Here is a 22,155-nt window from a genome sequence, read left to right as displayed (position 1 = left end):
CCTAACCACTTTGCAATGGAAGGGCCCACCTTAGCTAGTTTCCCCATGTACATCCTTCCAAGGAATGTTGTGAATTAAAAGGACAAACCAAAGCAGCCGCTTTATTTTCCAGTGTTTTGCCTCTTCCCTGTTCGCCTGCTGCTTAAGGATTCAAGTAGTAAAGCTCATGGAGGTAGATATAAGCCCAGGGACTTCAGAGGGTGAATGGTCTGTATTTTTGTACAGCAGAATGTAAACTGTGGATGGTGCATACTCTTGAAGACATTTCAGTATCTAAGTACTGAGGCACAGTTCTTTCAGTGAGACTATCAAGAGGAGGTAGGTTCAGTGAACAAGTACCGGTTTCATTAATAACCTATTTTATGCAACAGAAAATGCTGTGATTTGAATTCAAAGTAGCAGTATGATTCCCTATTCTATGTTCTAATAACATGGCTCTAACAAAAAAGAATAGTGGAGAATTTAGCTCAGGTAGGATAGTACTAAGACCAGGGATTAGAATAACCCAAATTAATTAAAGAACTGTTTAACTGGAAACTGATAGCTAGGATGTTTGACATAGCAGATTGTATTACTGGCAGTTGTTTCTGTTACTAAGTTGAGCAGAGTTGTGCTTAGAAACATATGCAAATTCAAAATTTGCAGCTTCACAGATTACTACTACTTTTTGTCCATGACAGTTCTGTAACTTCTTTAGAATTTGGATTTATTTTTGTTTGCTACTATTTTTAATACTGCTTTAGAGTAATTCTCACTGTATTCAACTAGGATTAAAATTTATTATACCTAAGGAAAATAATTGTAACTGTCGTTAACATTTATTCCTTCCAAGTAAAGTACAAGGTTCTCATTCACATGCAGTGGGCATTTTTTGCATGCGAGTCATTTGAGTTTTATTTTATGTAGTCCAGAGCTGTACTTAGTAGAACACCATGCGGGCACACTTGTCTGTTGTGCTAATTTTGGTGAATTTTTAGAAAGAAATCGGACTGTAAACTGGACCTTTTGACAATAGCACAACAGGGCAGGGTGTGAGAGCACAATCTATTTTAAGTTTGTGTAATTTCAAAATGCCCATATGAATCATTGCCACTCAGATTGTCATATTTTAGGCAAAGTGCTGCTGATCATTATTAATCTGCTGTAATACCTGAAGCAAAACAATTGTTCTCAGAAATAAAACATTAACGCCAGAAGTTGAAGATTTTATACCAATTCCTCTGAAGAACAAATGCTTTCAGGGCATGTTGTAACCAGTACTTGATACTCACAAATCCTGCTGAACGACACTGCAGTATTATTTTTCCCCGCCTTGCAGTTAAGAATGTGTTACTGTGTTAAAGACAGATTGGAAAGTAAATCTTGTCAATATATGTTTTAAAAAGCTATTTGTAGTCTGCTCTCTCTCTTCTTTACTGAACGGGGTTGGCTGTATTCTTCTTGCTAGCATTTAAAGTTCATAAATAAGTTTCCCATTGAACATCAGCTCTCTGAGATTGACCCAGAAAAGGTAGTATAGCTTTCTGTGGTAAGTTAATTCTGCTTTTGTCAGTATAAATGGTTAAAACATCAGTCACCACTTAGGAAATAAAAGCTGAAGGATGCACAGACAATGCTGACAAGCAAGTTGCCATCCTTGATTCTTGCAGGAAATTATTAAATAAAACCGGTGTCATTGATTACTGGAGATCTCACTGTTGGACACATAACATAACCTTGCCCAGAATAGCAGTAACCTATGGCAAGAGGTGAAAGAAAAAGGCAGTATATCTTCTCTCAAATTCAGCAGATTCTCCAGTCCCTCTGTGCAAGCAGCGATCTGTTGAAATGCAAGATTTCAGACTGCAAGTCTCACTGCAAACCTTCTGGGAGCTGCTCTTCCCCGCTTGTGACTAACGCACAGGAGCTGACCCATGCATACAGTGACCAGTGCAACATTAGGAAGACTAAAATAACACTGAGTTATTTCCAAGTGTATAAAACCAGGCACTTTAAAACAGTTGGGCCTTTCTGCCCTGAAGTCCCTCTTGTGTGCAGGTCTCTGAGCAGCCCTTCTGGGGGGAGTGTCTGCCGGAGCTGCCGCGGTTTGGGGGCAAACCTGCAGCTTTCCAGCCCAGCTGCACATGTGGGTTTTACCGCTACTTGCAGTGGTTCTTCAAAGGTGCTGCTTGTACAGAGCAAATATATTTAGAAGTCTTTACAGACTTAGAGCCTGAAGTGGCTGCAGTTCTTTAGCCTTCCTCTGGTGAATGGTTTTTGGTTTAAGGCTATTTTTAAAAAAAAAAAAAAAAAAAAAAAAAAAATCCTTTTTTCTTAATTGTAACAGGTCGTAATATTGTAACATTGTACAATTCTGATTTTAACAGTGACTTTGGGGGAAATAACCAGCTTTTACATTGTCTGATGTGCATGGATTTTCTCCCAGTTCGGTATTCAGGAAATGCGCTCGTTCTACATTGTAATTTGAGTTGAAGTACAAAGTTCATGAGTCCTTCGATCTTGACACTGCATCAGCTGTAGCTGTCAGAGTGCAAACCTGCTAGACATAGATTATGCTGTTTGCCCTGAATCTTATCTAAACAGTCTTTTCTAAGCTTCAAATATTGATAAGTTTCCACACCGCAATCACTCCTTCCAAGCTCTTCCCTCCTTCCACCAATCTTTTTTTCTTTTCTTTTCAGCGTACACCTACTTGGGAGGAACGTGCAGTAAAATTCATAGTGTCTGCCAGCGCTGCTTGGTCCCAATGCTATATCTTTCCAGACACAGAAGAAATCCCTCCTCTTGCTCCACATCTGCATCTATTCAAATTGCCTTTCTTAAGGTTTCAGCATGGCAGGCTGTTATCTTGATCTTGCCTCTGACGTGTTACAGACCATCATATGCAGGGTTTGTAATGGGGAGGATGGGTTTACCACGAAAACTAATGTGATACTGATGCAAAAGAAATAACGCAATACAGCTGAATAGCACAATGCTATTCAGCCTTTTGAAGAAGAGGTCCGAATTTCAGAGGTGATGGGGAGTCATCTCTGTTACCCTTCGGTAACTCCCGCTCATGCCAGGGAGATGCATCTTACTGGGGGATCGAGGGATGGTTTTTGAAGGAGGCCCTCCTGCTTTGGAGCTGTGGCACTGGGGCTCATGGCACAGAGCAGGCTGAAGTCTAGTAATCCCTGCAGTCAGTACTGCAGGTATCTGACACTGCAGCAGACTCGGTATAGTTCCCATCACCTTTTTTAGGATGGGAAAGTTAACAGGCTCTTCTCAACGTATGGTAGCCAGCTGCAGCCATGCCACCACTGTAAAATACAGCCTAAAATTGCATCCCTGAATTAGGCATCCGTATAGCCATCTAATGCTGACTCTGTGAGGCTTACAGGTAGTTGTCTGCACAGTATATGAAGCTTTGAACAGCTTCACTGTTGCCCAAACATTGTCAGTGTTTGAGTACAGCATTTTGGTTTCTCGCTCTGATTCCTCACCCTGTTGCAGAATTGCCTTACCTGCAACGGTGCTACAAAAAACCAAGCTCGAAAACTGAGCAACTACTGAGTATTCACCTAGTGGGCCAAAAGGAAATCATGAAAATCAGAAATACAACAAATTATTCTCTAACACCCAAGTGAAGAGGAAAGAAATAATTGGTTTTAGTATTTAAATTATATTTTGGTTTGTTTTTTTAAACTGGGTTTGATTGGAATTTTTAAGGACCTATTGTTTTATGTCTAATATGGTCACTGTGTGTTGGCAGATTTTAATCTGTTCCAGTGGTTTGCTGGCAGGACAGGGATTGCGTGTTATGTCTGCGTTTCAGTGGCACTGCCAGGGGACATCGGGCCTTTTGCCCTTGTCTGTGGACACTCAGAAATTAAATGTAACTTAACCTTAGCACAATTTGGGGAGAAGTTACTACAACCTTGCCATACTAATTTTTTTTTAGTAAGATTGTGACATCTGTGCTGGCAAAAAAACGCCACCCTACAACAACAAAAAAACCCTGCTAAATCATTTGTGGTTTAATCATTGTCACATTACAACCACAAAGTACCCTAAGCAGCAGCCAAAAAAATCCTGTTAGGCCTTTTCAGAGCACTTTCCGACCAAAGTGGCTAAATACCATGCAGTAATTCTAAATTACTTTTGTATGCTGTTTCTACTTTATGTTCTCAAATAGCTTCTAATAAAACCTCAGAAAATAATCACTGTAATGAAAATGCCAGTGAGTTAACAGCAACTGAGGAACAGTTTATAGTGCAATGTGTTATAACAACTCATCTTTTTAATTCTACTGTTTAAAAAGGTATGTTCGTTAAAAGATAGGGATGCTTTTGATTTCTGGTTTCACTAGAAACCTTTCTTTCTTTCTTTCTTTCTTTCTTTCTTTCTTTCTTTTTTTTTTTTTGGAATAAAAATCTTCCCTGTCAATAGTGTGATCAAAGAGATGACAGATTATTGCAGAGATCCTTATATGATGTTTCTGAGTCCCTAAACCATGATATTTTATCTGAAATCTGGTGGTCTTGGCAAACGATAATTAGGAAATATTTTCAAGGCAGTAAAACAATACCTATTTTATCTTTTTCTTTGCTGTCACGCTAGTATCTAACGATATCAGATAACATTCAGATTGATGGGAATAAATTTTAAAAAATCCTTGTAGTAAACTTAATGCCTCGAGTTTGCCATTTTAAACACAGTACCTCACACGTCTGCAAACCTCTGCTATACTGGTAGCATGGTATCTGAAAACTAATAGCCTCTGTTGTTATATGTTGTTTAATTAATCCATGATCTGTCACATTTCATTATTGGACATATCCACTGTCTGGTCATTTCTGTGTAGTTCACTCTGTATCTCAAGGGATCTCAAACGCTTTGGTTGGTGTAAAAGGTGCTTTTTGTCCTGGCCTCTTGCCCAAGCACGTGCTGCATGGCAGGTAACGAATCGCAACCTAATGAGCCATGGTAACTGAGCTTTCCTGGGGAGCCAGTTGCTGGTTCAGTGACCTGTATTACCCAGTATCTCGTTTGGCAGAGAATTAAGAGTGGAGCAGACACATCATCAGCAGATTTTCCTGAGTGCAGACTCATTTTGGTACAAGCTGTCAAAGTCCAAGGACCCTCCAATCTAGCTTTCTAAACCTCATCTGTCAGTGGAGTATAATTGGTTTATAAATTGGCTTAAAGATAATAATGGAACTAACCTTTTTACACAAAAAGCATGTCTGCAACTATGATAAACTTGTCCAAAGCTTAAAAATAATAGTCCTGAATAATGTATCAGTGAAACATCCTAGTGGGTGATTGGTGGTGGGAGGTTAGTGCAGGCTGGTGTTGCAAAACAGTCAGCCATCACAGTAACTCACATAACTGATGTTAGAACCACTTGTGTGGAAGTTGTTTTGTTGTGGTTTTTAGTTGTTTTTTAACTGCTTTGTCTCACTACAAGAATGCTGATACGGTGTTTGACTTCCGCTGCATCAGCTTGCAGCAGGTAACAGCTCTCCACCGGACCACAGTCAATCCAAAAAGCTGCAGTGCCTGAACATCAAGTAACCTCCAAGAATTAAGGGTTCTTTGTACAAAATGTTGTTCATTCAGTTTTGTTTAATTGGTTGTGTTTCTTCGTGTCTGCAAATGCTGTCCTGTTGGGTAGATTGTTCCCTGGCTGTGTGCAGAGAGGCTTCTTTATTATCATTTACTTTGTTTTAACATGCTAAAGCTATCCACGCGTAGATGTGCACAGAGACATCTGAACAGAATATAGACATCTCTGTGCTTTAACACAGGGATTCGCATATCCTCATTGCAAGTCATTCTGGCACATCCAGAATGTTGAATTGTTGAACTGCACACCATGTGAGAGTACCAAAAAATTCTGTTCATGGCTTTCCTAGTCAAGTTAGCTGTGATGTTTAATTTGTCCTTCCTTCTCTGCTTCTCACAATTATTGGAAGTTCAGTATGTACACAAGAAAAATAGATTAGCAGAATTTGAGGACTTTTGCTCTTACGGTATACTTACTAGTTAACTTAAATGACAGTTGAGTGCAGATGTGCCAGCCAGTCCAAGGGACAGTAGGTTTGCATAGGCCATTTATAATAAAGATTCCAATTGCCAGATAAACCTAGTACAATTTTAGGCTTAAAATAAATTTGAGGAGCTGTATATCTCTGTTTGCTGTATGTTAAATGTGTACAACATGAATATACTTCATGTATAAAATATACTAAGAAATCTTTCTTGGATTAGGATGGCTTCCTTTCTTCAGTAGCTTGTATTCTGTACTTTTAAGTAATTGCCTTGTCACTGTAAAGTAGTGGTTTCTCTTAACAAAGTTAATGTTTTTGAGATTATAAGGGTACTAGGAAATGTTTGAAGACTTGCATTTAGATCCTCTTTCTTTGTCAAATTGCCTGTTCAAAAAAAGGGGGAAAAACCTGTTTGTACCCTATTATTAAAGTTTATTCCTAGCATGATGGGAATCAGCTCATATCAAACAAGACAAGGATATCACCATTTTTTAAAGTGAAGACCAGTAAGGTCACTCCACTTAGTTCACTGTCTCTAGTCAGCTCAAAAATATCCTCATGTTTTGTCTTAGCACACTAGTAATAGTCTATGTATGTATGACTGTATTATACAGTGCTTGTAGGTTAAGTGGTTTGGAGGTGGATGCAAAATACCACCACGCTGTAGTCATAGTAGAATAAAATATGAAGCCAGACAATAGAATAGAAAATGCAATCTATCTATAAACATTTTTTTTAATTAAGACTATTTGAACACCTACTTATTTGTAAAACAAGATTTATACTATTTAGCAGGGCACTTCCAGCAGTAGTTTAATTTCCCTCCAGCCAGAGCTGTCCCAGTGCTATCTGCAGCTTCTGCAGCACGCATGAGAGAGCTGGAGCTGAAGTACTTCCCATCTCTGGCAAAACTGATGGCACCGGCTAGGAGATAAGAGTGGTCCAGAGTCGTTTTGCTGGGCTCTGTCCGAAGCACTGCCCTTGTTCCAAGAGACAGCCCAAAGCTGCAGATTTGCCATCCAGCCTCATTATTTGTTTTGCGGTGGAGCTTTTTGTTGTCCTCAGTCTCTAATGAAATAGATAAGATGAATAAAAACCAAAACAGATAGAGAACACAGAGCTCTGGGTGGGAGGAGGAGAAGGAAAATAGTCATGTTTTTTCTCAATGAGAGAAAAAGAAAAAAAGTAGAGGGGAGGGAAGAAAGGGCTGTAATGGATTTGCTCCGTGCCCAGAAATACTCAGGATTTACAACCACAGCAATATTTTCAGTTAGGGCAGTAGTGTTATGCATTTGCTGTATTCAATTTCTGCAGACAAATGGATATGTGTTTTTGGTGTTTTCATTTCTGATCAGTTTAATCCTTGCATCTCTTCCTTAGTTTGGTAAAGGTCGCTAAAGAATCTCTGTGAGTGGAGTCTGTGGGTTTGGACTGAGATGAACAGTACCAGCACAGCTGTAGAGGGAAGCTGTATTGCAAACAGCAGGCACCTCATCTTCAGTTGATTCAGAGCACCCGGGATATGGTTGTGTTTTGTCTCACAGCAACAGAGTTTTGACCTTCATTTATATCAAAAGAGGATGAGGCTTCAAATAGTTTGACCGGGGTCAGACGTTACATGTGGCTTTGCAGTCATGGTGATGAAAATAGAAGACTTGTAGTAATACTCAGCTAAGAAATCATGGGAGAGATCTCAAAAGAACATCTAGTGTCCCCAGAAAGAATATTAAAAACTGTTAGAACAGTTAGAGCTGACTGCAAAGTGCGGAAGCTGAACTGGGAGTTACACACAGAAATTCTGTATTCCCACAACTACAAAATAAACAGGAAACCAACTGTGATTCGCTAATACTTCCAGTTTGATATTAGTAATATCAGTTCAATAGATTGCAGTGATTTCAATTTATCATGCAATAGATTAGACCCCTATTGTGAGATAGCTGTGAAACACAGATGAATCTAGAGAAGTGAAAATTGCAATACAATCAATGTTTAAAAAGATAAATTCTTGTAAAGTATAATTACGTTGAACATAGTTGTCAAAGAACAACTGGTTATAGTTGTATTCATTCTTACTGAAGGAAAAATCTAAATTCCTTTTTAAAGGAGGGATAACACAAAAATAGCACATTTTGAACAGGAAGACTGCACATGATGAGCATCATGCACTTGGGCACTGTTGGCTTTTGGGAGGAAACAGCAACCGAGAGTTTGTCCAGCATATTGTGCCGCACACCTCTGTCTTGTGGTCTTGCTTGGGCAAGGAAAGTGCTTCTTCAGCTGCATGCAACAGGCTAAAAAGTTCCATCTCTCAGTAATCTGGTGGGGAAAAGGAGGCTGCGTGTTAACTAACTTACACGCTGAGCTGACCCCCAGTCAGTGTTAATGGGAGCATAAAGGTGCATCAGTTTCTGTGTGGGCGATGTGCAAGACGGAGCAGCCACTTGCTCTGCAGTTTGTTTCTGACCTTTGTATCAGAGCCATATAAGACAACTTAATTTTATTTAAGCACTCCCATAAGATGATTTGATTTCAGCCTTTGAAGCCTCAGTACTTTCACCAAAAAGTGCTAATGTAATTATGATATGACATTCATGTTCACAAGACACTAGAGCTGCGTGTTTAACTGGATTAAAGCAAATGGAACTTGATGGGGTTTTGGCCTTAAAAATTGCTTGTTTTTTATTTATTTAATCATGCCAAAATTGAACAAGGAAAACATTCTTCTACTGTACCTTAGCCCTAGTTGTCTTGACTCTGCAACGGCTCTGTTGATGATGACTCAAAGCCATGGTGAACTAATTAAGACAGTACTGTGTTGCTAACAAAAGAGCTGCTTTCTTCCTCCCTCCTCCCCCCAGCAGTTTGTCAAACAAAATTGTATCCTATACCAAAATAATACAAATCTAATGTATCCTGGCACTCTGTCTCTAGTCAACCAACAGTATTTTGTAACGCTGTTTTAGTACGTGTATTAGAGGACTTGTGTTTTACACAGCCCATTAACACAAGGGAATCATTAATTTCTGGAGAATGTCTTTGCCAGAAAGATGTGGGCTTTAAATCTTCTACGTACGTAGAAAAGTACTGTCCATCTCAAATGTTCTAAATGGGTACGATCATTATTGAAAATAATAGGATAGTAATATTTTATGCTCTACATTTTAAATAACTGCATTTTACAGTTCACATTCTTTTAGAAAACTCATTGATACATTTGCATCTGCATAGACATGCTTAGATACAGTATCTTACCATTTTTTCATGTGGATCTGGATTATAAGGTGCTGCTGTTCCTCTTTGTAGTTTTCTGTGTCTCGCATGCATGTTAAGATAATTTTTGTCTTGTTTAAAGTATTTTTGTGCTAATGTAGTTGCTCTTTCCACCTTTGTTTTTTATATAAACGAAGGGCACATGTGTTACATCTGCTTTTTGAAAGTCGTCTTTAAAAACTTTTAGCAATAGTTAACTCAGCTGTTTGTTTCTGCTCTCTAAGGGGTCGCCTGGCCTGATATGCACCGTCTGGCTGACAGAGTCCATCTGGAGGAGTTGACTAAAATTGGCATTCTGAAAGGCAATGTAGATGACATGGTGAAGGTTCATCTGGGTGCAATATTTATGCCACACGGACTTGGACATCTACTTGGAATCGATGTGCATGACGTTGGAGGCTACCCAGAGGTTAGTGTTAGTCCATTCTCAACTGCCTTGCAGATTAACCCCTCTCAATTCGATCAGCATTTCTCTTAGTTTATGCATCATTAGCCAGTTGCAAGTTCTCGGGGGTGGAGCAGATGTGCATTTAAGTGTGTCTTTTTCTGGATGTGGTATTTTATGCAGTTTAAGGGAATCTACTAGTTCATTAAAACATAAATTGCTTATGGGGAGAAGTCAACTGATGCCGCCCTTCGGGCATTCTTAATCTGTTCAATTTCTGTATAAGTTGTGTTATTTCTCCATGAGTTACTGCTGTAACATATATCACTCAAGCATACCTTGTGCTGTGACAGAGAGCATCTCAGTCTACCTGAGACCTGCAGTGGGAAGATTCACTTGCTCCATTCCGGATGTGAGACAGCTGTGGGAGCCCACAGCTGCACCTGGGCTAGTAAATCCCAATGGCTGTGTCATATGGAAACAAGCTGGTTCATATTCCTGTCTTGAACTTCGATCTCCAGTGTCAACATGGGCAGCAATGTAGATGTGCTGTCCTGGAATGAGAATAGCAAGAAAAAAATCCATCAGGTCTTCCGAATGGGAAAGCATAACCTCTTGTATTCTGAGTTTCTGCAGAAAACACAGATTGATTACTTTTTTCCTTGAATTATCATGATGGTTCATGACTGTGGTCTGAAAGCAGAATGGGTAAAATTCTGTAACCACTGAATGGTAAGATGTTTGCAATGATACTAAAAAAAAAAGCTCTAAGGGGAATTGAACTTAAGGTTTGAATAAAGAAAGGAAGTTTACAGCAGCTTCAGAAAGATTTCAGAAGGATTTTCCACGTGTTATGTTTTGGTTATTTGAGGCCAACTGTTTGAGGGTTTTCAATAATACAGTGTGAAAATGAATCATTTGCCTTCTCTCTTATGTAAGATGTTCTTTTACAAGAACCTGAAAAAGAAACTAAGAACTTTTTAGGTAAGCTTTAAGCATATTTTGGGGCTTGTTCATGTTGGATGGGCAGGCTACATAACAGCTGCTATTGTTGTGTTCACTTTTGCCGACAGGGAAGGAACAGTATCTAATATTTGAGGGTACTCATTCTGTTCACAATATAATTATTGCTGAGACACAATACTGTGATGACAATGTATTGGCATCAGCTAATAAACTTGTATGTCATAAAAATGAAACAAAAATCAAAAGCAACCCTATTCTGATTTTAAGGATTCTTCCCTAGCTAATACAGAAAGGATGGATGTTTCCTCCTCTGTCTTTCCCAAGTGCATTCTCTCTGTGTACAAATAGAGGCATTCAGCAAAGCACAAGGGATGTGATTACTTGGAGAGTTCATGGACTTCAAAATCTAGGACCCTGATGTTGCATGCCTTTGCTTAGATTGTTTTCACTTGTGTTGTGAATAACCTTTCTGAATTTGGTGCACTTATGTAAACTGGAGCACGTGTTCAAGATTTGGTAGGGTAAAGAGATAACTAAATTTTAGGAACAAATGAGAAGAATTGTGAGAGTGAAAAGTACCAGGGCTGGTACTTTTCAAGGCGGCTAACAGCATCCTGGCTTGTATCAGGAATAGTGTGGCCAGCAGGAGCAGGGAAGTGATCGTCCCCCTGTACTCAGCACTGATGAGACCACACCTTGAATACTGTGTTCAGTTTTGGGCCCCTCAGTACAAGAAGGACGTTGAGGTGCTGGAGCATGTCCAAAGAAGGGCAACAAAGCTGGTGAAGGGTCTAGAGCACAAGTCCTATGAGGAGCGGCTGAAGGAATGGGGGTTGTATAGTCTGGAGAAGAGGAGGCTGAGGGGAGACCTTATCGCTCTCTACCTGAAAGGAGGTTGCAGTGAGGTGGGTGTTGGTCTCTTCTCCCAAGTAACAAGCGATAGGACAGGAGGAAACGGCCTCAGGTTGCGCCAGGGGAGGTTTAGATTGGATATTAGGAAAAATTTCTCCACTAGAAGGATTGTCAAGCATTGGAACAGGCTGCCCAGAGAAGTGGTTGAATCACCGTCCCTGGAGGTATTTAAAAGATGTGTAGCTGTGGTGCTCAGGGACATGGTTCAGTGGTGGACTTGACAGTGCTAGGTTAACGGATGGACTTGGTGATCTTAAAGGTCTTTTCCAACCTAAACAATTCTATGATTCTATTTTATTATTCTGAATATTAAAATTATTTGTTTGTGTAGACATGCAACTGCATTCTTACATTAAGAATGTTCGCATGGCTAATTTACTTTCAAAATCCAATGCTAATAACAAATTTCCTGAGTATGGGTGAAGTGTGTATGTAAGCTCACAAACAGCTAAAGTCCGGTATTTGCATATAAATGTGCGTGTAGATAGAGGCGGGGCATCAGCTTAATTTGAAAAATAAAGAATTTGGGGTTCTGCAGAACAGCAGCCCCTTTAAATTCTCTCTGCGGCTTTAATTCCTCCTCCGTTAGGCCCATCACTTCTCTCTGACCCAAAGCATGAGGTTCCGTATATTGGGTCATTTGACTAAGGTGAGGTACTTCAGCATCAGAGCACCTGATGGTGGAAAACCCACATCAAAGCCTGTCAATGGGGTGAACTTCATTAGACTTGAAGCTCTAATGGGAGGCACAGTCCCTGCCCATGGCGGGAGGGAGCCGTAGGGCTGCAGTGCTGGGGCAGCACTGGAAGGCTTCAGGGGACGTGGTTTTCCCCAGATAAATCTAATCGTGAGCAATTGGGCACTTCTCACCTGAGTGTGATATGTGTCTGTATTAAATGGGAGAAGGCTTTTTGCCTGTGTCTCATTGTTTCAAGAGAAAACGCATTTTGAAGACATCTAGTACGCTGTGGAGTGATTTTTGGTGTGTTTTAAATGTTTACCAGCTAGCGAGATTTCCACAAGGAATTTCATAAAGCCATTTGTGTGTTTATTGTACACTGAGCCCATGCCCGTAGTATCATGCTCTTTTTACTAGCTGGTTAAGCAGCAAGTTATTTGCTTTTGGCCAGGGGAATTTCTGGGAGTATTACAAAGGATTTTTTGAAAATAAAAACTTTCCAAGTGGATATTATTCCATTATTTTTCCTCAAGTGTAAACAGTTACATTTGGAATAATACAATAAGCTTTAATTTCCTAATTTTTATCCGTCACAAAGTTTTGTGTGTTCCAAAAAAACTATTTCCAGACATTGTTAGCTTAGATTAGTTATTCATTAGTAGCCAAAGATTTCTTTTTTCAAAATTGGCAATAATAAGTTTTCGTCTTTTCCAGTAAGGCTGTTTTCACATGTAGCGTTGAACAAGCACTTTCTTCCTCTTTGACAAACACTGTAAAAAGCTTGCACGTTTTCTGCAAAGGATACTCTGGGATATTAAAAAAATGTAACATTTCCCTTCCTTTTTTTGCCATGATAAAGAATAATTAGTTTTGGCCAGCAATAAATGTGGCTTAGCAACTATGTTTAGGGCAAGATTCTTAAAAGACCATAACCACCAGTATTTCCCATTGAAGCACGTAAGTAAATGTCCTGATTTTCAGAAGTACTCAGCAGTCAAGAGCTCCTTCGGGAATCGGGTCTCCTGCAGTGTACCGTGGTATTCCTTGCGGGGAAACCAAGCGTCAAACGCTTCTTTGAAAATCTGTCTGCTTCTTTTAAGGGTCTAACTATAACTTGAGCAGTTCTGAAAATCCAGCCCCAGCGGTACTAATCACTTCAGAAATCTGGCCCTTAGTCAGACAGAGCTAGCTTCAAAGAGTGAAAACTCCACTGGGCTTAGCTTCAGCTGTAAAATTTAATCATGGAGATGGTTTTCCCACACTCTTTCATTTGTTTCTGGGTAAATTCGATATGGGATATAAATGAGGGTTTGTGCCTGTTGCAATGGAGAAAATGTGGTAGGTGATCCCAAATTTTCAGACCCTGAGGTAGATGGGGCTGAAGTTTTCATTTAAATCTAGGTTCTGCGTCTCTAGATGCTTGAGTTGATTCAATTTCATGTTATATTAATTGACTCTAAGGCTCTAAAGAATGCTAAGTACATTTGATGACTTTCTATAATAATGAGCCAGTTAATTTAAGTTAGGTTAATAACTACTGTGATTTTAACATCTTGTGAATTAAGAGTTTCATTTTGTTTTGTCTTTTAAAATTATAAGATTTACCTTAGTATAAAGTTTTAATTCAATTCTCTATTCTCATGAAAAGCTGATCCTTTCATCGCTATCCTGCATTAGCAAATTAAGGTTAGAGGTTTGTTTTGATCCTGGAGTTATCCATGTCCTTCCATTACTGTGCATGCTTGGGGAACATCTCTGCTGCTCAGAGAGGTGTACAAAACTGCGTCTGGCTCTAACAGAAAGCTTGTGCCCAGATCCCAGATGACTGTCTGGGGATTTAGGTCACCAAACCTACTAAAGAATACAGGAATAATCTTGTTCCCTTTCTTGTTCTGGCAAAAATTATTTTCCTTATGTATCCTACTTTATGCTGAAGCAGAAGATTTCTTTTTTTTTTTTTTTTTTGTGGTTAGCATTGCAAATGATGCATTAGTGTTTTTTTCCTTTAAGAAGCAGAGGATGAGGTGAATTTACCAAGGAGCCTAAAGCTGTTATGTAGAGCCCCAGTGCAAATTGCTTCACTTGGTCATAACCTTGCAAAGCCTTGCTCTAGCTGTGCGTACCCAGGACCTGCAAACATGAAACAACCTGTATGGTAGGCACTTATATGAGCAAAGAGTAAAAGGGCCCTTTGCCAGTTTAAGCTCTAGGTTTTGTTCTTGTAAGCAACTGTACACCTCAGGAAAAGATAAGGAGAAAAAACCTGCTGCTTCTGCTTCATGGCGTCCCCTTGAATCACGTTCTTTTTGATTCTTTGAATTCCTGCATAGCAGAGCCGTATGGTTGTGTGGGCCACTGAGCAGGCAGAGTGCAGGCAAGAAAGAAATTGGTGAAGACTTTGAATTTGACAGCATTTCCATGCAAAGTAGCACTGAAATCCATAGTGCTTACTGTTGTCTGTTGGGTCGAACACCAGCCAGGAGTTTCCTGCAGCCTAAGATTCTTCTGTGGGATTTAAACCCCTCCCAGAGTTAAGTTAATAGATCTTCTTATCCTGCTGTAGCATCTTACATGTGCTCAGAAAAGCTGTGATCAGTTCCCAGCAGCTTTTCCCTGTGAGGACAGGTGCTGGAGTTTGGGTATTTATGGGAACTTATGACTGAGCAGAGGCAGAAGAGGAGGGAGGGCTCAGGTGCTGTGTCAGTGCAGTGCAGTGCCGTGCCATGCCGTGGTGCGCACCATGCCCTGGTGTACCACAGGGTTTCCCTCCTTCTCTGAGAAAGAAACTGTCATGAACTTGGGGTTTTTTGTTACTTGGTTTGAGTTTCATTAGTTCTGGTTAATTTTCTTTGATGAAGATACTTGCTTATGTTTCTTTTACTTGTTGAAGTTTGTTGCAAAAGACTTTGTGTGCTAAGAGAATTTTTATGTGAATATTTATTGTCCAAATCTTTCTGAAATTTAAGCAGAGACTAGCAGAGCTTGTGTGTTTTTGAACAATTCATTCTAGGCACAGTAGGAGAGAAAAACCAAGACAGTACAGTTCTGCTTTCAATTACATGTAAAAGTAAGGTATAAAAGGTATCATAAGTATACTTTAGGTTTTTTTGCTATGCAATTTCCACTAATATTAGTATCTAAAGATAACCAAAAAAAAAAAGCCCTTTCATTTAAGGCCATCGCCTATGTGTGCTTTCTGTGTGTCACAAGAAAACCTGTCCATAGATTTTAAATGGTGCTTGTCATTGGTCTAATTTTAAAACCGTATTGCTGGTAGCTTTTGCAATTCTTTATTTCATTTCTTATAAATTCTCTATCTAAATAGTCTCCTCATCTTCCAGGTTTATGTTGTAGTTGTCAACTTGTTAATTTTTACTATTTGCTATCTCTTTTGTTTCTCATGCTTAGGTTTTAAGAAAAAAGAAATATAATCCATATGTTTTAGTATTTCCGTTATGACAGCATAGCTCCGTTATGACAGCATAGCTCCGTTATGACAGCATAGCTCCCTTATGAAGCTTGGTGACATCTGAGGATCAGGAAGCAAAAATGACATGGGAAGTTATGCTCAGAATCACGCTGTAGCGACAGATTGAAATTCAGCTCTATCTGACTCAGCAGGCAGCAATGCCTCGAGTAAGTGGCAGGTGATTTTTCCTCACTCCCTGCAATAACAAGAAACTTCAACAAGAAACAGGCAGCTTAAGCCTGATACCACAGTTAATACCTAGGAAGAGACAAAAATATTTCAAATGAAATAGCCAGTTAAACATCGTGTGCCCTCCATTCCCCCAATGTTAACTTTGAGCTGTGTCCCAAAAGCTCCAGCTAGTAATTAGATTCTCCTGCAGAAGTGGAAGCTTCGACTTGCAAATGCCACAAGTGGTATGTGATGCTTGGGGCATGTTCTCCTGTAACCTGCTGCTGATTTCAAAGTCAGGACTGACAGCAGTTCCTTCAGGTGACTACAGGCAGCTCAGGCTGCTGGGAAAAAGCAGGGTAGATGGAATAAACTGATCTTCATTAGTAACACTCAGCAAGAGAAACAAGGGCTTGGAGAGAAGGGACCAGGAGACAAGTGAAATGGAATTCAAGACTTTTATTTTACTGGGTGCACAGGGCTCCGTTCTTTTTACAATAAATGAGCTAATTAGAAGTTGGGTATATGCAGTGGGAGAATAGGGAAGAGTGAAAGAGCTGAGATTTCACTTTGGTGTTGATTTTGTATAATCTAAATATAATGTTAGTATTCTGACTAATTTAAATGCTTGGTTGCACTTAGCTTGGTAAATCATTAGGACTTCATTGTATTGGATGTGGTCCAACTGGGACAATCTATTTGTCAGGCTCAAAAAAGTTCTGTGATGATTTAGCTGGAAAAAAGTACCAGAAACTAGTTTGTGTCACTACATGAGTCTTTTACTGTGGTTCAGTATTTGCAGTTATGAGTAGCCTTGGTGATCTCTGCTGTGGCCGTGTTTTGCTGCCATTGCTGGCTTCAGGAAACTTTTGGGTGATGCCAACTAAGCGCTGCAGCCCTTGGTTTCAGCAGGGAGGTTGTCCTTGCATCTCTGCACTTCTGCATCCCTAGCTGGTGTCATGGGCCTGTGGGTGATGACCAGCCAGCACAGAGACATCACTTGTGGTTTTCTTCTGTCCTGATCCGAAGACAGACCCAAGATGAGGCTCTTCTGAGTGGGCTGGGAACTATTTCTGCTTCTGATCGCTTTGTGTCGTAGCCAGTGTCTGTGGGACAAGATCCAGCATGATACACATTACGGTTCTTCTATGGAAAAAGCAACGTATACCCCCATTAACCATTGAGTTGCTTAGGAGCATCCTTATACTGAGGTATTGCAACTTCCAGACTTCCATAGCCACTTTTCTGGGGGATAGGCATATTTGCATACTTCCTAATTCCCTACTTATTCCAAAAATAGATCTATATTTTATATTACTGCACACTTAACTTAATTTGAACTTTTATTTTGCTTACATAGTAATGAAATCAGTTTACATAATAATTCTCTAGTTCCCTTGACAGTCCTTATTGCCTAGACATGCTGTTTTTTGTTACCTTACATGAACCATTAATTGGAATCTGATGTTCTTGGCAGGAGTACAGTCACAAATGACAGTGTCATACATCTGTGCTTACTGTGGGGGGAGTGTCTCAATTTTAAAATGTTAGCAGAACCTCCAAATAAAATCAGTCTTAGAAAACAATTTTGGATATAGTCTGTTGTTGCAATATACAGGAAAATAAACAGTTCTTCGAAAAGTAATTTTCCCAGAATATCACCATGAGTCTCTTTTTAGATGCCTACGTGTTAATATTTTCTAGATTATTCTCTACACTTTTTTGAGGCAAATTACCAGCTTATGCTTTACAGTTGTACAGCACTGAGCGCGACAGGGTCCTGCTCCGTGGCCAGGCCTCCAGGACATAACAGTAATAGAAACAGGTATCCACACAGCTGCTGCACCAACGTTCACATTTTTACTCTTCACTTCATCTGACTACAAAGCATCATCATGGTTATTGTTGAAAACAAGGCTTTCGTTGTTTAGCTGCAAAATGTAGGGAAGTTTTCTCCTCATAAATAAGAAGATGCATTAATGGCAGAAGATTCATACTGACGGATGACAGTGCAAGGGTTCCCCGTCAGGCTTTGCTCCCAACAGGGTTTGACTTGATGGAAAACAGCAGTGTCCTTGTTTCAGACCTGTTATCTTCTGTTTAGGGGTGGTGGTGTTTCAGGCATTAAAAAAATCCTGTTTGTCCCAGTTTTCATAAACAACCGAAGCAGACTGAGCTGAGAACTGTCAGCCCCTGGACCTGATGGCTGTGGTGGCTACTGGGATGGTCACGAGTGCCCAGAGATCAGATGTCACTTGGGATGCTGAAACCGTAGTCTGATGGATGTTTTAATCCAGCGCCGTTCTCAAAAGAAGGAATTTCATCATCTCCCAGCTTGGTCACCTTCCACCTTCCCCGCTCTGCTCATTTCCTCTCCCAGCTCATGTTGTCCTTCAGCCTGAAAGCAAGTTGGACTGGGGCTCTCCTCCACTCAGGGTATGCGTGGCCAGGTACATGCGATATCCAGAAGCTGTCTCCCTCTTCCTCCATTTCATGCATCTCTCAGTGAACAAATTGCTAGCCTCTGTTAAAAGAGACTGTAGGTCTTCCTTGCCGCAAGCCCACCCACTGGTGTCCTGCTTGCTGTCTTTGAAAAGCTGAGCAGTGTTACCCTTTCTCCAAAGGCAGCCCATTACGAGATGCTTTCATGGAAGAGATGTAGCTGCTGCCATTTACACAGTGACTTCAGTGCCTGCAACATCCAAAGACCTGGAGACGAAACCAAGAGCCGACACAACCTAGAGTTGAGATAGGATGGGGGGAATATCAAAAAGAGTTTGTGAATTCCTTCCAGAGAAGTTAAAATTTTACTTTTGGGTGAGCAGTAGTGTTCAGGTGCCTCGGGGGCTCTCCCTGCATTGCTGACGGCCTAGGGAGCCTGCGCTGCTCAAGAAGGTTTCCAAACGTGAATCCCCAAGTCTTGCTCCTGAGTTGTAAACATTCTGAGGAAGTACTAAAAGCAGAATCAGACTGCAGGGAGTCCAGACAAAATACTTAACGCATTGCTTTAACAGCTGGACAGAGGTAAATGAAGTGGGCATCGAGGCTTGATCATCACACCTGGCGTTAAACGTCATTTGTTTTAAGAAAAGGCCAAAAAATGTGGATGCCGTGCCAGGGCTGCCTTCAGAGGATGTTTGCCATTGTTTTCCTCACTGCACATTCATCTTTCTAGCATCTGTCTTGGATTGACTGCCTCACAAAAAGCATTTACAAGTAGAATGGAAGAGAAGTGTACTTAAAAGCCAAATATGGGTTGTTTGTTGTAAAGCAGCCGATAGATAGTTGGCAAGGCACCAAAAGGTTCAGACACTAATCTAATTGTTTACAGCTCATGGAGAGATTAATCCACAAGATTGGATGCCCTCATTTCCTTTACGCATTACAATGAATGTGTGAGATGCCAAACCCCATGGGGCAGCAGCAGAAAGAAAAATGGCTCCATTTCAGTGCAGTTATTGTTTCAAGTTTAGAAAAATACTGATTCTCTTTGAGTTTTGATAAGGATATAAATGCAAAGTGCCTTGCTTAATATCAGAGTATTCTTCTTTCCTAGCCTCAGTAAAACAAAATCGTGCTTTCTTACTTCAGTGTAATATAATGCTCTGCGAAATTCAGATCAAACATATTAAATAAAATGTATCAAATACACAGTGAAAATGGTCAGGATACACTTGCTGGCTTGTGAGGGCAAGCAAATACTCCGTGTCTCTGAAAAATGGGCAAACTTACCCTCAGATGTCAAGGCTGGTGAGCTCTGAAAATCTTGGCTGCTGTAAGATGCCGTGCATTGGAACAGAAGCTCCGCAAAGGAAAAAAAAGCATCCCCAGTAGTGCTTAGGTGACCGTTGAGAATAAAACAGACACTGCTGAGTGGCTGTTGCAAGCAGGATTTCTGTGAAATAGGCTTTCCCTGAACTGGAAGTGGAGCTCAGGAGCAAACAGTACTGTGGGGCTGTATACACTTCAAAGAGCAAATGATTCAATGAGACAAAAGCGTGGCTAATCTGCAGGGTATGCTCCTGCCTCCCTCTGCCCCGCTGCATTGGTGTGGCAGAAAATACAGGAGCACAGCCGTGCCAGGCACCGAGGGTAGCGCTGGGCAGTGCGCTTTGTCCTGGAGAAAGGGGATGCTTCGTCCTCGTGATACCACTCATGCTGCTAGTGATCCTGAAAGGAGTCTCCCCTTCTTCACAGCAAGGAAAATTGCCATGACTTTGGCCAGAAGCAAGATCTGGGAATGCTACCTGGAGATCAGATAAATAACGCCTTGGTCTTGCAGACCTGTTAACCTCTGACTTACTGGCTGAAGCGGGAGGGTTTTCATGAGCAAAGTGTGTGTGCGTGTTTGCAAGCTAGTGGGCCTGTGAGCTGTTTACTGGTCATCATGATATTTTGTTGATGAAATTTTGCTACAGTTGCAAAGAATTTTCAAAAAGCTAATGGGATTGAGATATATTTATTCCGATGTTGCAATACCTGGCACATTTGGGGGAAGAAAATTAATATCCTGAACTAGTCTTTGCAGTGTTTCTAATTCCTTGACTAAGCAGGTCCTCATATATCATTTTACTTTACCAGCTTTTGGGAAGAAGAGAATGTTTTGCTAGTCAGGACTTGTTTTGACTTAGTTTTTAATAATATCAGTCAGCACCATGTTGCCTGAAAGTCTGAATCTGACAAAAGTTTAGTTTTAAATGGGCTGCTTTTATGAGGTCATGTGTAGACTCATTGCTCCTGAATCAAGATCATGAATGTGTAATTTTAATAACATTCAGTGAGAATAAGCATTTGCATATCCTTGGAGAAGTTGTTCTCTGCTGCATAGTTCAGCTATTTCAGCCATGACGTGGAGGAGGCATTTCAAGATTTGCACGTTGCTTAAAATGCTGTACTTTGCAAGGGAGGGCATAGAAAGAAATAGTGCAAGTAATTATTTTTCTCTGTAGTGCAGTACTTCTCCCATGGTAGAGAGCGACAGGACCAAGCATATCCAAAGCCAGGATTTCTGGTGGTGCAAAAACCAGTTTGGGTGTTGAGTTCAAAGCTGGTCATCGCTGTACACGAAAGCTAAATGAGGGACTGAGAGGTAACTGTACAGCACTGTTTCAGTCCTCTACTTCCCGATTATTTTTTGCGTTTTTGAGTCTTTTATGGAGCAGTCAGTGTAGGATGGTCTTGACAAAGGGTCAGCACGGATTGCCTTTCTGTCTGTCAGAACCGGTGTTTCTTCCGCAGGGAGTGGAGCGCATTGACCTACCAGGGCTCAGGAGCCTGCGCACCACCCGCAGCCTGGAGCAGGGCATGGTGCTGACCATCGAGCCGGGCATCTACTTTATCGACCATCTCTTGGACCAAGCCCTCCGTGATCCCGCGCAGTCCTGTTTCATCAACAATGACGTCCTGCAGCGCTTTAGAGGATTTGGTGGGGTGAGTAATTCTTAACTGGATGGTTTTCTGAAATTGGTGTTCTTGTTTGTTTGCCTTTACTATGTACTTGAGAAGAAATCTTTTGTAAGTCGTAATGTATTGTACATAGGGCTGTTCCTGTAGCAGCACCTTGGACCATTTGACCCTACACACAAGCTGGGATTTTTTTTAATTTTTTTTAAATACGGTTTTATACTTGCAATACCTGATTAACAATAGACCCATATTTTTCCACTGAGTGAAGTACCTTCTGTCAGCACTGTCCAGTGACTTGCCAGGTAGGTGTTTTGTCTAATGTGTGAAACATGTATGTTATGAAATAAGAGACTGAGATCCATATTCCAGAGTTAGCTTCCTTGACAGCAGCACAGTCCAGAGCTTCCTCCCAGGGCAGAAGAGCCTGATGCTGTTTAAGTCAGGGAGGCAGTAGAGAAAAACAGCAATAATTGCTCTTACTGGACTATTGGCAGAACAACGCAAAACTTGTGAATGTAAAGCTCTCCCTGTTTTCGAAGGGAACGGCCAATGGTCTTCACGAGCACGCATGCTCGAGGTACCGCATTGCAGGCTCAGGCAGCAGTGTGCACGCAGGAAGGCTGGCTGAGTTGGGAGGCAGCTACGATCTGGGTAGTCATTCCCATGCAGGCAGCTGCTGTGCAAGTAGAGGGGCCTTGTTTCTCCATGCTCTCCAGGGCACATCTCCCGTTCAAAGCCACCGCCCTCGCAAAGCGTTTAGCAGTTGCAGCGGCTTCCAGTGGGTTTTCATTTTAGCAGGGCGAGCATTTGAAGGGTGCCGCATTGTTCTCCAAGCTTCCGTATTCATGCACAGAGAAGA

General features: G+C 40.9%; 1 protein-coding gene across 3 annotated transcripts in view; it reads left to right on the top strand.

Annotated features, from left to right (window-relative positions):
• Nucleotides 1-22,155, top strand: part of PEPD (peptidase D) — a 146,091-nt gene that overhangs the window by 116,048 nt on the left and 7,888 nt on the right. For all 3 annotated transcript variants that reach the window (XM_075715239.1, XM_075715241.1, XM_075715240.1), the window contains 2 exons: nucleotides 9,533-9,717; nucleotides 21,129-21,320. In XM_075715239.1, the coding sequence (XP_075571354.1) occupies nucleotides 9,533-9,717; nucleotides 21,129-21,320 (377 nt within the window). The remainder of the gene's footprint in view (nucleotides 1-9,532; nucleotides 9,718-21,128; nucleotides 21,321-22,155) is intronic.

This window comes from Pelecanus crispus, chromosome 8, assembly GCF_030463565.1.
Source record: "Pelecanus crispus isolate bPelCri1 chromosome 8, bPelCri1.pri, whole genome shotgun sequence".
Classification (NCBI taxonomy): domain Eukaryota; kingdom Metazoa; phylum Chordata; class Aves; order Pelecaniformes; family Pelecanidae; genus Pelecanus; species Pelecanus crispus.
This window is presented reverse-complemented; position numbering and strand designations above follow the sequence as displayed.